Here is a 16061-nt window from a genome sequence, read left to right on the forward strand (position 1 = left end):
GGATATTTATATGGCTAATATAGAACTATTTCAAGTTAAACCATGGTTTGTGTAACACAGTGTTCTTTTATACAGGAAACAATTATCCTGGACATTACACACATTAGAAGTGAGGTGTGTTTAAATCCCCCCGGCATGAGACATTATTATTCATAAAGTCAGAAATAAAAAATCGTGGCAGTGTCCACTTTACAACATCAATACAGGTAGTCCCTGACTTACAGACGAGTTCCGCTCCAGGAGCACATTCATAAGTCCAAATTTGTTCTTAAGTCCGACAAAGAGTCTTAACAGCGTTTTGACACGAATATACAATCTTAAGCATACCAATTCACTTGACTAAATCTCTGTCCCCTTTATAGGACAGACATTTTCATTGTGCTCCGGTGAGGCGGACTCATTTTTTCTGCACCTCACACACTATACCAGACTTTTTATACATTCATTTACATAGTGAAAATAATATATATAATTGTTAAAATTGGCATCTGGTGCACTGCAGGGTCTATTTGATGTACAATACATGTGAGCTACTTCTGTGATTTGTTTGCATCTATGATTGTTCGTATCTGAATTCGTAACTTGTATGTTCGTAAGTTGGGGAATATCTGTGTACTTTACAGGGTTGCAGTTCAACCATCATTTAGTCATTCAAGCAAGAAAATTGCTGGACACACATTCATTTCTCTTTTTTTCACCTTTTCTGCATGCAATCCTGTTCAAGTGGCTTTTTGTTTTCAGAAAGTAATATTCATTTATTTTAATTTGGTTTATGACACAGATGTTATACAAAAGATCAAAAAAGTTCTGAAAAGTTTTTACATATAAAAAATTCAGTCGGCTGTATTTGTTGAGGTCCAGAAGAAAGTAAAGAAAGCCAGACAGCCCTGTTGCTAGCACTGCTATGAGATCCCTGCGCTGCCAGCCAGTCCTGAATGATGATGATGTCAGCGCACTATGCATGCGCAGAGGGAAAAAGTTGCATGAATTCTGATCTGCCCGTTCTCATTCAAGTCACATGATCGCGTATCGGATATATACGGTACAGTATATCCGCTCTGGGACCACATACGAAAGTGACTCGATCTGAAAAATATCAGATTTGTGAGTTTAGACAGCCATAAAAAAAAGGTCTGTGTTACATCTTGAGTAAAAAATTTAAGGCTGGTATTGGGAACTCAGCCATGGGCAAATTAAAAAATGTGCAAACAGCCCTTTGTGAGCCTTGCCTTCTTGCTTTCTGCTGCGGGATAAAGGACAAAAATTCCCCAAGGTAAAGGAATTAGCAGCTTCTTACCAATGTGACAAATATTTCTAAGCTTTTTGATTCTTGTAATATTATCTTTCTAAGAAACTGCTCAGGAAATGCCTGGTATATAATCTTCCACAAATAAAAAACAGGGGAAACTGCTTCTTTCTCCCGCTGCATTCCCTTTACCGATCAGGAGGATCTGAAGCAGTGGACACATACGCAATTTGAGACATAACAGCGGCTTGTAACAGCATGTCATGCTAAACGACTCTCACCTTACTTATCTACTTATCCTGCTGCTGACTAATATGGGCTCTCGGCCTCACTCGGGCGCTTTAATAAGCCCCGGACCTGCAACTTAAAAACAGCGAAGGATTTGTGCAGTTTAAGCGGGCGCGCTTTCGTTCGGTGTCTCTGAATAACACAGCTGCAATAACAGGCTGCTTGTGCTGAACACAGCAGGATGAGGGTGGAGGGAAGAAGCGCCGCAGGTAAACCGCGTCTCCGTAAAGCCTGATGACACCGAGGGGGTAGTGAGGCATGGGAAGAATTAGCTGATGGCTATCTTCATGCCTGAATGTTCGGAAAGCGTCGGGAGCTGCAAAACATATTCAGCATAAGTTTCGGGCCAGTGATCAGAAGCACTGCAGGGCCGCGATTTTACTAAAGCCACATACACACACACACACGTGAAGCGTTCAGACACAAGGATATAGATAACATTCTTATCTTCTTTTATAGAGGTTACTGCTTCCATTTCCTGCTGATTTTGCTTACACACACACATACACACACAGTTAGGTCTTACTGACCTCTCCTTGAAGTCCAGGAAGATTTTTCCAAGCCCGCTGCCTCCAATCACCATGTTCTGGTCGATAGCCCTCAGCAAGGCGAAGTGGACTCTGATGATATCCTACAGAACATTACACTTTCAGCATGATTCGTTTAACAGCACGCTTGTGTTACACACTGTACAAATTCGCTAGCAGTTGATGACCCACTACATTAACATCTTTATCAGGGGTATAACAACAGTGCGAGTGTCTCAATTCGTACCCTTTCGTGTAAATTGTTCTTGAATACTTCAAGCTTTAACGAGTGCTGGACATTTTTTTTCATTGTTTTATTTTATTATTATTTTTTTAATCAGTCTTCTTAACCTGATAAAGGCCTGCTACTGTGTGCACAGAGATTAAAAAACACACCAAGATTAAAAGGCAGCATGTCACTAAGGATTCATCTTGTAGGTTTAGACACCTCATATGAGGTCACATTAGGGGGAAAGTCTAATTGGCCTGTTTACAACACACACACCCCAAAACTTGACGCACCTCTAGATTGACAAAAATGGCCTTCATCTCCTGTGTAGTCAGAACTTGCTTCAGGGGGATCATGTAGCTCTGTGGAAACATACAGGAGGTGATTGTACAGTCTTCATCTACGGTATAAACACTTTCTCACATGTTGTGTAATGGATGATTAGATGCGCTGCTCGTTATGTTCTACAAACAGCTGCAATAATTCAACTCCTGTCCCGTTGTGCAAACACCGTCTCCTTCGGCGTTCGCACCCTCGCGAAGGCAAAGCTGTAAAAACCCTCCCGCGGCGCGCGCGTTTACGTTCGCTCACGTCCCCCTGCTGATCAAAACGAGTAAACGGCTCGGAAAACAGAATAAGGTTAGATATAGATACCGCGGCGCTGGTAAAAAGCAGCATGAATCCTGAGCCATGAAATCATTTATCTCAGCTGAAAGGTAATGAGCAAGTTTGCATGTAGGAGCGATATTGACTCAGAGCAAAAAATGAATCAAATAATCATCTGGGATTGATGCTTACCCAATTAACCACGTTTGCTTTGCTGAGACAAATAAAGCAAAACCTCTCTCATTCCTCGTTACGATCAAAGACGAAGCTTTATTAAAAACCCGTCAGTTTAGGAAACATGCTAATGTGTAGAACTGGGCTGCCAGACTCCTGTGAAAATCTGCTTCTGAATGTTAAATATGTAAAATATTAAATATTAAAATGACTTTAAATATTAATGATCCTACTGCACTTACAGAGACACAGATATCATTAGCGGTACAACAAGTAGCACCATAAAAGAGAAAATGTACACATCCTATTTTTTTCTTCTTCTCCATCACAGATGCTCACTACAGTACATGGTATAAGAGATAAGGACCCGTCGGATAAGTAATATAACTTTTAATTGTATTGCCTTCATCGCAAATAGGGGCCATAAAAATATATTAGCTTCCTGTATAATCTCCAGTTCATTCAACACTTCCATCAAGTCCTTTACCGTTTAATGACTTTCTGGATCCCTCCAGACAAAAAAAAATTCTTCTGGTTGCTAATTGAAGTCACACTTTTACAGGTTCTATTTCTTTAACAAGTTAACACGGGTCTTAGAGTTCCCCCAAGTGTGTCTTTCATGCTGCAGAATAATAAAAAAAAAACTCCAGCATTTTTTTTTTCATAAAACAAACTCTCTCTATTTCACTCCTCTCTCAAACACGCCATTTCAGTGTCTATGTAAATGAACTACTGCTTTAGAGCTAAACAACAACCCAGAGATGGGTATCTTCTTATATGATGTCACATTAGGGGGAAAATCTAAATGGTTTGTTTAAAGCCTGACCAATATAAAGATGGAAAAAGGACGAAAAACAGGATTTGTTTGTTTGTTTGTTTGTACGTACATGCACAAATGAGACACGACTAAATATTCAAAAATAAATATTTTATAATAGTATAATAGGTCCCCTTTATGGGATTGATTTGATGCACTTTGTAAACAAAATGTAAAATGTTTAAAATAAATTAATAAATAATACATTTATACTCTAAGCCCTTTTCCTATGTCCAAAAATCAGACAAAAAAAAATAAATAAATGAATTAAACAATGTGTTTAATCTCGCATTACATTACGTTAAAATTGGTGCAGGTAGACAATAAAATTTTATTGTGGGATTATAAATTGATAAATTTGCTAATTCAATTGAACGGAATGTTTAATGACCGACCTTGCAGTAATTAAAAGAAAGGCATAAAAGAAACAGACGATTGTGGATGTTTAAAGGACAAATCGCTAGCCTGTGTGTTAGGATACAGGACATATTAAAACAATGCTTAAAGGACTTGCTAGGGACCGCGGCAAATAGTATCGACCTGCTGACACGACATCTGTATCGTCTCATTAATCTATGAAAAGAGAGATGAAAAGGTTCTCTATCTCTTTCTGACTCCCTTTATCCTTCCATCTCTCTCTCTCTCTCTCCTACACAAAGCTGCTTTTGTTTCACTCCAAACCCACTCATATTATTACTCCGTTTTACTTTCACGCCTTTTCTCCATCCATTTATCATCTTATTTCCAGCGCTTAAACTTTTTGTTACCCCACTCGATGAGCCGATGAACCCCACAGACATCATCATGTCCTTTTAGACCTAGAAACTGGAAATTGGCGGACAGGTTGAAATCTGCTGCCAATAGGACGCCTGAGAGTCTGGGCCCTGGCCATGGCGCGAGATTATACTGCATAGCTTGTACACACTTGCACGGTACACATTGAGAGCTGAACAACTTTCACAATGCATGTCATGGACTCTACTCATCAGGAAGTCAGTTATTTTGGGTCGCACCCAACGGAATTGTATAAACGATTGCCACCAAACCGGGTCGACGTGATCTCAAGACATTGAGGCATGCACTTTCTTTCTGGTGCGCTCGGGAGACTGATGGCGCAAGGTGCTTGGACCCATAGCTTGGAACTATATTTTATTTATTTATTCATTTATTCTTTTTTTTTTTTGTGCCACGCTGATGAAAACCCATCTGTGAGATGCCTCGGGCTCAATTTAGACTTGATTCAAGCCCGGAATGAAGTGTCTCAAACCCAGCCACTCCATCCTCACCTTTTCAATGTCCTCCAGCGTCTTGTAGTACTTCGCTTCTGTCTCCTGGATCTCTACCAAGCAGCAGTTCCTCTTGTCGTCCTCCGTCATGCCCATTTTCTGTGATGGAAACAGCAAGCACACACACAAAACACTGTAGGACATTCTGGATGCAAACAAAAAGCAAAGGGGGTTTTCTGAATTCTCTCTAAAGTGTGAGGTTGAGGAACTACGACAGTCGGGAGGGAGGCAGACCATAAGCAGAAAGAGGAAAAACAAAACAAAGCAGGACAAGGAATATAATCACACACACATCAAACTAATACAGATGGATCACATTTGACAGGAAATTAAATTGGGTTCTACAGCACACTTTGGGAAAGGGGAGCTCGATCACAGCATTATGTGGTTTGTTTGTTTGTTTCAATATCATTTGTATTCACTCCATTTATAAATCATGACTGCAATTTGCAACACGAATAGCGGGGATTCTTATAAGAGTCGGGAAAAGCTTCGGTCTGGTGCATACATACTGTATCTTTAGAACATCTGGATGATCATGCACGGCCATGATACCCATCCTTCGTTTACATAAACATGGGCCATCCCAAAAAACCAGAAACTGCAAAGAAGGAAGGAAGCAAAGAAGCAAGGAAGGAAGGAAGGAAGGGCATCTGAGGGTTTCAGTACGATGACTGAACATCTGGGACACGCAGTGAACATGTGTGTTGCATCACAACATGTGTAATCCATGCTGGGAGCAACTGTGGAAGAGATTAGAGATGTTTCTGATTCAGTAACGGCAGCAGACACATGCGACGTCTGGCGAGACACCCAGTGGCGCTTTCTTTTCTTTTCTGCTTTTTTTTCCTCTTTGCTTGTGTCTTTTCTTGAGCTATCATTTTCTAGCCTTTTCTTCCTCTTACAAGAGGTGCACTCAGGTTGATAAAGATGAGATCTGTCTCTCTCTCATTTTTTCGTGTGTGCAGGATGCAGCTTGAAAGTCCCTCCCCAGGCAAGCTCTCCTGTCCTCTCCTTTCCTTTCGATTGTTTTCCCCAGCTCTGGGCTGTGAGATCTGCTCCACCCTCCGGACTTAACAGTACCTGGCAGAGCTAAACCCATGCTTGTTCACTATGTTTACATTCCTGATGGGATTTTACAATTATTAAAGGCTCTACAGGGTCAATAAGGCATTTATTCAAGGAGCCATTTCATCTGTTGTAAACAATACAACTTTAAATTTTACTGCTCCTTAAACAGTCATAAATCCATGTATAAGATACAGTAAAGGCATAATTAGCTTGTTTATACTCTACGTACACGGCAATGGCAAATGCCAGTCACATTCACTTGTCATCCGTGCAAAAGCATTTCTTCGCGGTCTGTAGTTTTATCTCAATCACAATAACGCCATAGAATTTCCCTACATATAACATTTTGTCTTTTGAACATGGTTCAGGTCGTACGTCTTGGCAAATCACATGGCAAATCATGCAGTGTTTACTCTACACTCTTTTAGTGCTGCCACACTTTTTCTGTAATGTGTCCTTATTGCCTTGTAACTTGCGTATTTGCACGTAAAATTTTTCTAAATTGCACTTAATAATCTTCTAACGCACGTCTCTAGGACCTGTTTTGTTTCACTGTACACTTGCATATGATGCAGAAAGAAAATGACTTGTTATACACTGTTGGGACAGAAGAAAGATTTGGATTCGCTGATTCAAGAATCAAATTATTGGGCTCATTGAGCAAAGAAAACAAGGAGGGATTATTGAAATTGAATTTCTGAAGAACTGGCCAACTGGGCAAAAAAAAAAAATAAATCCTTCCAGGTTGTAATGATGGTGTCGAACCGTCAACTTTGTACAAGAAACATGGTCAGAAAAACATCCTGATTGGAAACGCTTAGTGAAGTTGCATTATAGGAAAATCATCAGTACAAACCAGAGCTTAATAGTGTTTAATAGTGAATTATTAATAGTGAATTCCATACACACGCAATGTGATGAGAACTCATAGGATTGGGACTAAACAGCTGTGCGTCCACAAGACAACCACCTCGGTCAGACAAAAAGGCTTCAGTTTGCAAGAGAGCATAGAGACTGGACTTTGGAGAAATGGAAAAAGGTCATGTGACCTGATGAGTCCAGCTTGAGCCTATTCCAGAGCGATGGTGCGTCAGGGTAAGAAGGGAAGCACATGAAGCATCATGTATAGTGTCCATTGTACAAGTCTCTGGAGACAGTGTTATGATCTGGGGTTGCTTTATTTGCTCAGGTCTAGACTCAACAACGTCTTTGGCAATAAAATGAAGTCAGCTGACGACCTGAATGTCCAGATTATCTCATCTTTAGTTTTTTATTTTAATTTTTGGCCAGGCAGTGTACAGTATATTAAACCTTTTTGTCCATCCTTAATTTCGATATCCTGCCTCCTGCATTATGAACGACTGACTCCGACCACACCGCGGACCAAAAACCGTCCCACCTTCCTTCTACCACAGAAAATATAAACTTCCTAAATCTGATTGGGCAGAAACTGCTGAACATCCTGATGAGTTGCAGAGACGTGATTTTAGAGTTACGGCCCTACGGTTCAACACGGGTGTGCCTTTGTGTAGGAGCGGACGTACTGGACACTAAGGGGGAACAGAGAGAAAGGGCACTGAAGGACCAACACACTCATATGCAGTTTTTAACTTACCTGCATGTACCGGATCTGCAGCATTAAGGAGGCAAAGTGGCATGTGTAAGCAGAACAAATCAACACACACACACACACACACACACACACACACACACACACACACACACACCTTAGGGAATAATAAGGGAAGAAATAATGCAGTCTTTTCTTCTTTTTTTTTTAAATGAGCTCTCAAACACGATTGGACACATCTCTCTCCAGCTTTTTTCACACACACACACACTCACACTCACACTCACACACACACTCACACAGATGCCATTCGGAGGAAAATGGCTCACTCACCATGGGCTGCCTAACTTCCACCTTAATGATGTCCTCATAGATATCATCTCCTTCATCTTCACACGGCACACAGTCGTAAATGTCGTCTTCACCCACATCATGCTCACTGTGGATACACACACACACACACACACACAAACACACACACACAGTAACAGATGAACAGAAACCTCATACTCTTTAGCAGCTTGCATTTGCAGTGGAAATACATAAAGCAGACTAATACAGCTTGGAAGTAATAGACAGTAAACAGTAAACAATATCAACATATCTAAATAAAAGTCATCCTGGAAAGCAGAAACCTTTAACAACTCTTTGTTTATAAGCATTTAGTATTTAATCTGAAATCAAATACATATACATGAGGTCGTATTTATACATAGCATTGGTGTTAATGTTTACGGCTTATGTTGCATACTGTTTATTCCTCCGTGGAAATCATTTTCATTAAATGCTATTTAATGGATTATCTGCTTTGTTTTGTTTAACTGTAAGCCATACTATAAGCCGGTTTATTACCGATTTATTAGACTGAATTTAAACTGAGCTACAGCGTTCTTATCACATCTTGTCAGGCCAGCAGAAATGACAAAACAGACAGGACCGTATCAGCACACAGACATGGCAGAAACGGACTACAACTCCCTTGCTTACCTGCACTTGCGTCCTACTACACGTTAATCCTGACACATCTGGAATCACAGCTCTGAGTAAGAACACACTTCACTGTGCCGGATGAAAAAAAAGATATTTTTTCATCCTTTTTTCATTTTTTCATCACTGTTAATCTAAACAGTCACCCGTGACAAAGCTCTTAGTCCTGAGCAAGAACTGAACACTGAAACCTGATTTTTGCAATAAATCATAATAAACTATGTCGGATAAGGAATCTGTTACATCAGAATAAAGGAATGAGGATGAGTTAGTCTGAGAATCAGATTCCAAGATGGATGCAGACAGAGAGTCAGAAGGAGGGCCGAAGTTAGTATTAGATAATAAGAACCAGATTCTTAGTCAGAATCGGAGAGAATCAGAATCAGGCTGTCAAAATCAGAATCATGAAGCTGGAATTACGTAGTGTCATTCAGAGTCATACAGTCAGTCAGTCACGTTAGGACTCTGAGTCTTAGTCAATTAGGATTAGAAAAAATCATATTCAGAGTGAAAATCAGGGGCAGAGTCAGACACAAGATTTGGAATCCAAGCCAGAACCAAAGCGAAAAAATCAAAATCAGAGGCAAAATCAGAATCAGGAGTCAGGGACAATCAGAATCAGAGTTTTGATTAAGAGGCTTGCCAGAGTCAGAGTTACAATCAGTCAAAGTTAGAATCAGAGCCAGAATCAAAGTTGGTCACAATCAGAATCATAGTCAGTCAGAATCAGAGCTAGCATCAGATTCAGTCACAGAGTCAAAATCAGAGTCAGAATCAAAGTCAGTCAGAATCAGAGTCAGTCAAAATTAGAGCTAGAATCAGATTCAGTCCCAAAGTCGAAATCAGAGTCAGAATCAAAGTCAGTCAGAATCAGAGTCAGTCAGAATCAGAGCTAGAATCAGATTCAGTCACAAAGTCAAAATCAGAGTCAAATTAGAGCTAGAATCGGATTCAGTCACAAACAGTCAAATTTAGAGTCAGAAACAAAGTCAGTCACAACCAGAGTCAGTCAGAATCAGAATCAGTCAGTCGTAAGCTGAATCAAAATCAGAATAACAGTTAAAGCTAGTACCAGTCAGTCCAAATCAGAGTTAAAATCAGAATTAGACCCAGTGGCTAAATCAGAGAGCAGAGCGCATTTTTATTTTGAATTTATTCATTTAAAGATTGTATCAAAGTGTCTCGCTGCCAACACAAATGAGTTTCTCTGTTTCTCTGTCTCTGTCTCTCTCTCTCTGTGTGCATGCACGCATTCCTTTTGGCCTTAACACGGTCTTTATTCTGCCAGGTAAATAAATATCTGACCCAGTTGGATGACCTTGTGATTAGCGTGAGGTGTCTTTCTCTCTCTCTCTCTCTCTCTTTCTCCGTCTCAGTCCCAGATGCACACATTGGAGAAACAATCAGCTGCCAGCGCTCAGCACTCTCTCAGTGTGGCTCTCAGTGTGGGGAGAGGAATTCAGATGGTAATTAAACAGATGGGTTGTTAAAAGTGATAAATTGGTAACATCACCGATGTGGTCACGCATGCACAAACACCCACAGACACATAATCGGACTGAACTAACTAATATGTCCTGACTAATAGCACATCTGTCTCTGCTCTGCATCGCCTGCCTCAAAGCAACACAGCACCTCCTCCTTACCTAGACAAATGAACTCAAGCTGCTCCTAATCTGGACTTCTCGTTTCAATCAGGAGAGACAACGAGCGTGAGCAAAACTTGAATCCGGCCCATTACAAGAGTGGCTCTTTGGTGAAAGCGTAAACTCAGACATCACCTGGAGAGTGTGAGACTTCAGATGGAAGTCACTCAGACATTCAGTGTAACTTGTACAGTGTAATTCTTGTGAGAATTGACGGCGAAACAGTACTTTTAACTTCAGTCTGAATCTGAGCGCCGCTCCGGGCTAATAAGTAGATGACGAAAGTAGGCTTAACCCAGCATGACAGTTATTATTAGGATATTATTATTATAGCTTTTAAACTTCACCTGAATGTAACTTAAATGCCATAAGAGATTAGTACACACAGGAGGAGATTTAATGAGTCGCTTTAATGGTGCTAAAATGATTTTAAACAGATGCTCAATTTTTATTTTATTTTTTTTGCTAAAGGCAGTCCCAGAAATGCCCGAGATGAAAACTGTATGTTTCAGTCACACCGGACAGACTTAATGGCTGAATACAGAAGCATTATACACTACAGTCTGTACCATCAGCATATACTTCAAAATATTAACTAGACCTTGACTCCTGATATGCAATGAATGTTACGGTATGTAACTCCCTTTACACATTTTAGCTGAGCATCTCTGGTATGAAGAACACACACGTACTGTAATATTAACCTCCGGGTTTTGCTTTCTATAATCATCACATTCATGCACGTGATCTTTAATCTTTCTAATTACGTATATATCTCTTTAAAGTGTGTGTGTGTGTGTGTGTGTGTGTGTAGAGATGTATTAAGGTTTCTCCTCCTCTTCTTCAGAGTAATGGCTCCTACTGTATGTGCTCTTTTCCCCTCCGTCTCCCTTGCTTTTTCACTCTCAGGATGATGCTCTTTTTCTGATGGTATCTCGTTTGCTTTCTCTCCTTCAGAGTGATGTCTACTCGAGTGCTCTATACTGTATCAGTTTGTCCCTCTCTGTCTTCCTCCTCTTGTCTTCAGAGTTCCCAGTGCTCTGAGGAATATTTACTTTTTTAGATCGTATCTCTTGTTCTCTTTTTCTTTTCAGGAGGACGTCTTGCCTCGTGGCCTTTTTTTGAGAAACACCCAGCCATGTGTTGTTCTTTAGGGTGATGTCTTCTCACTCTTCTCACTAGACACACAGTATTTCTATATTTGCGTTCCTGACTCGGTAGACTACACTCCACTGTACTGTAGATGCGGGAAACATCTTTAAGATAAATAACTAAACAATAAAGCGGGATGTTAAAGGGTTAACAGGGTGACATCTGTTTACAGAACTGTGGGGCGAAAGATGAAATCGATTCTGATCATAATTTTCTGCCTGATTTTTTTTTTTATTATAAAAAAAGATGAGACGGAAATGTGACATTTCAATGTTGGAGCCATTTTTATTTATATTTTAACTATATTTTATTTTCTCTCTAACACTTTTTTCCTTCTGTATCACGTTCATTTATTTTAATTTCTTAATGAAGCAAGAAGAAAGTTAAATCCAGTAAAATTCAGATTTGGGACGCTATGTAAAGGATCCAACATAAGCGCTGACCTGAGGGACACTGGCCAGCTTTGGGCTTTTGGCACCTGTTCGGTCACGTCCCCTGCAGGGTTATACTACAAACTACCATAAAGCCTTAAATATCTTCCTAAAAAATATAGATCTAACTAAATATTTTTGCTCGTGCAATCCAGTGGTTGTTCTTTTTCATAAGTAACAAAACACAGCTAAAAAGCTGGTTGCTAAATACCGCCGGAGTCGCTAAACTCCAGCTCAGATGTCATTCGGAAACGCCAATGCTCTTACAGTAAAGTAATGAGTTTGTTGTTGCTTTATCACCACACCACGAGCTCAATTTAATTAAAAAATTCTTAATTCATAAAATATGTCAGGAATGCTTTTTGAATTAAAATCGGAAAAGAAAATAACACGCATACACACATCTGAGCTGTCTGATATTTTAATTAGGGTCTTGTGTTAAGCCGAATGTCCTCTCAGGGCTGCGTGACCAAAAAGACAAGAACCCAAGAATAAGATAATTAGGAAACATTCTCTCTTTTTGCCCCTAAACGAGCCTGAAGAAAGCATTAGCAGGATGCCGCTTAGCGCAGTGATCTGCGACAGACCTCCTGATGAGCATCTTCCTTCCAAAATCCTTCAGCAGACTGCTTTTCTGTCTGATTTCATTCTGAACAGCAAAGGGAATAATGCTGCTTGTCATGCAGCACTATGTACTGTATTATACTGTGGATCAGACCTATATCAGAGACGTGGCACAAACTGGGCAGCTCCAGTCGCTGTGGGTTACGCCGCTCAGTGTGATTTTCTTTAGCAGAACGTATTCCAACGCGTGTCTGTTCTTCCTGCCAAAGCATTCATTCGAACTGTCCGCAACCATATGACATCATCGGGGTGTGCCTCCTGTTCCTCTTTAGCTGCTTACTGAAAGTTTAGACAGCTTCCGTGCACCAAAATGACTAAGTGATTATAACTTACTGATTATAACACAAACGGAAAAAATAACTTTACATTTAGTCATTTGGCAGACGCCCTTATCCAGAGCGACTTACATTTTTATCTTATTACACATCTGAGCAGTTGAGGGTTAAGGGCCTTGCTCAAGGGCCCAACAGTGGCAACTTGGTAGTTTTGGGGTTTGAACCTGCGATCTTCCGAACCGTAGTCCAATGCCTTAACCACTGAGCTACAGTACAGTAACAGCTAGTATCCAGGTAGAGTTAAAGCTGATGTGACAGGAGAAAGAGGGTTTGATGGCTCAATAAAATCTAGCTCGGTTGACTAGTTGATCATATGAGGAGATACATGTTAAATAATGTGAGTACAATAATAATAATAATAATAATAATACAGGGTGTCACAAAAAAAATTTGTAGACTAACAACATAGCCAATTCTCGCTCCAATGATTTTAGATTTTAACAAGCCGTGTAAAAACTAAGTAACTGCAATGTTTTACATTTAGTTCTGTGTTGCTATGCAACAAAAACCTAAAGATGAGAAGTCGAAAAGCATCTTGTTTTCAGTGTGGGAATAATCCCAAGCTATACTTCAGACTGTCAGGCCACAATTATCCATAATCTTAGTGGAAATGGTTCATGCAGCCCACAAAAACAAACCAATTATTTATTTATTTTTTACATTTTATTTCTACCTGTGTTGAATTCTCAAGTCATTTAACCCCAAATTTATTCTGATGCCGCCTATAAATTCATTTATAATGGAGCAAATTCAAACTACCACACGGATTGTTTATTTCAATCGCATTACTTTACATAATTAAGTTTCAGGATTAAAATGCCTACTAATCCAATCTTAAACTACTATATAATTACAATTTCCAATAATAATCACAATAGAATCCTCATTGTATCACACGTCACCTTTGTTTGTACTGTTTTAAGCCAAGCATCTGGAGACTTACTAAGAAATAAAAAAAAATGTTATATTCTGTATATAATATAAATTGGGTTTATTATTATCATTATTATTATTATTACTGGGTTATATATTCTACCAGGCAGGGACTGAGATTTTCCCCACCGGTAAAGTTAAGTCAGGTGCTCTGATAATTTATTTTCCTTTTGCTTTGTATTTCTAAATCCAAGCAAAGGGATAATGAGAGAACGTGTGAAAACTAAATTGTACAAACACTGTAGTAGCTGTTGCAGCAGTAGCACTGGCTTGTACACTCATTATCCCCCTAACACACACCATATTGACTCGACTGACCCTCCTTGCACATCCAGTTTATCAATAACATTTTCGGATGTTAGTTCGTGGTCTTGATGTAAACTGTATGAGGTAATTTGTCCTGAACGCATCTCAGGAAAATCAGAAGCCTTCCATGCCAGAATGCCCGTGTAGAGCGAGTAACCCGGTAACAACTGTAGCAGGAAAGATGAAGAAAAGCTCTTGTGACACAGCGTGTGCCTAGGTACCTGATTGCTATTTCAGCTGAAAGGAGGAAACAGAGTCTCTGAGCAATTCAGCCTGCTCTGGCCAACAGAATGATTTCATGCTCCATCAGATTGGGGATGGACACAATAAACACAGAGCGAAGTGACTTCCTAGATTACCTTAAACAGCCTCGATTAACAATCCGTCATATGTTATACCGCCACTTCATTTTATTGCAACTCATATCGGATCTCTCCTCGTTCATACTGTACACTACACCGGGGGGAGGGGATACTCAACTGCACAGTCTCAAGGGAGATCAGACACTCTAACTGTCACTTGAAAGCACATATGTAACATGCCAAGCAAAGAAAATTATCTTATTTAGGTCTAAAACCTGAACACAAACAGGTTTAAAACATTCTTTATTTATTAGGAAATGAAACACTTTATAAATCATATGATGAAACCAACACATGGCGGTTTTACTGTTACCTCCATAACAGCTTGAAGACTTTTCCAAGTTTTACAACGAGAAAATTGTGAAAATCTGCCAGTCCACACCACAAACTCTAAGATCCTAACCAGTCTGGTTTCAAAATGGCACATTTCTATAAAGACTGAGAGTGGTCTCCGTCCACCTCGACCTTTTAGCAGCATAAACTACAATACTCTTCTGTCCACCCTCATGAGTCTTGGAATCCATGCCACAGCATGGCTATGTTTTTTTTTCTAATTGAAAGGTTAGTCAACGAGGCAACATGAAGAGGATCCATATCTGCTCAATGCAAACTTTCCACTGGTGTCCCACAAGGCTTAGTACTTAGTCCCCTTCTGTTCTGACTTTCGACTCTTAGGGAAGTTATATACTTATGTAGGTTTTCATACAACTGCTATGAAGATCACACTCAACTCGGACAACTTTATGTATGGCAGCTCGTCAACTGAAAATTAAACCCAGTAAAACTGAACTGCTGTTTATTCCAGAAATAAGGATTCCTCCACCTTTAGGATCTCACGCTCAGCTATTGCACGCAGCCTTGAAGTAATCATGGACAATCAACCATCCTTTTCTGCTCACACTGTTAACCTGACACAGTCACGTTGATTTTCTTTTTCTTCCACACAGGCCATTCAGGTGCTTGTTCAGTCACTTGCTATCTTGAGAATTGACTACTATAACTTGTTCCTGGCAGGCCTGTTCTTATGCACCATTCAATCTCACAATGAAAGCTCTACAACTTGTTTCCAATCTTCCTAAATTATCCCACACCACCCCCTTCACTTTGCTTGTTTCTGCCCCTGTCACCAAGCAGCATAATTTGGTACCAGCTGCAAGGCTGGGAGGGAATCAGACATGTTGCACGATACCCTGGCCAGTACAGTATCTGCAGCCTTGTGTTGGAAGCCAGTGTTTGGCTGAGGACTATGGAAACAAAGATCAGCTGTGCCCTATGGGTCCTTGCTGCCTGGGAAAGGATTTTATTTTATTTCACAGTTGGCTTCCTGTAGCTGCCCGCATCAGATTTATAAGTTTGATGGGCCAGCACCCACTCACCTCATTGCACTTATCACACCAGAAATTGTACCAGACTTTCTCCGATCTTTCAGCATTGCTCAACTGGCCCAATCTCTCTCAAGGTACAAGGAAGG

The 16061-nt window shown here is 40.1% G+C and overlaps 1 protein-coding gene across 8 annotated transcripts in view; it reads right to left on the bottom strand.

Moving 5' to 3' along the window:
- Positions 1-16061, bottom strand: part of vav2 (vav 2 guanine nucleotide exchange factor) — a 199405-nt gene that overhangs the window by 27559 nt on the left and 155785 nt on the right. For 4 of the 8 annotated variants that reach the window (XM_053479121.1, XM_053479120.1, XM_053479119.1 and 1 more), the window contains exons 5-9: positions 8148-8253; positions 7860-7874; positions 5174-5272; positions 2584-2652; positions 2065-2165 (exon numbers count right to left, since the gene is read on the bottom strand). In XM_053479121.1, coding sequence (XP_053335096.1) covers positions 2065-2165; positions 2584-2652; positions 5174-5272; positions 7860-7874; positions 8148-8253 — 390 coding nt within the window. The remainder of the gene's footprint in view (positions 1-2064; positions 2166-2583; positions 2653-5173; positions 5273-7859; positions 7875-8147; positions 8254-16061) is intronic. The other 4 variants (XM_053479125.1, XM_053479123.1, XM_053479122.1 and 1 more) reach the window with 1 other exon arrangement.

This window comes from Clarias gariepinus, chromosome 19 (assembly GCF_024256425.1).
Source record: "Clarias gariepinus isolate MV-2021 ecotype Netherlands chromosome 19, CGAR_prim_01v2, whole genome shotgun sequence".
Classification (NCBI taxonomy): Eukaryota; Metazoa; Chordata; class Actinopteri; order Siluriformes; family Clariidae; genus Clarias; species Clarias gariepinus.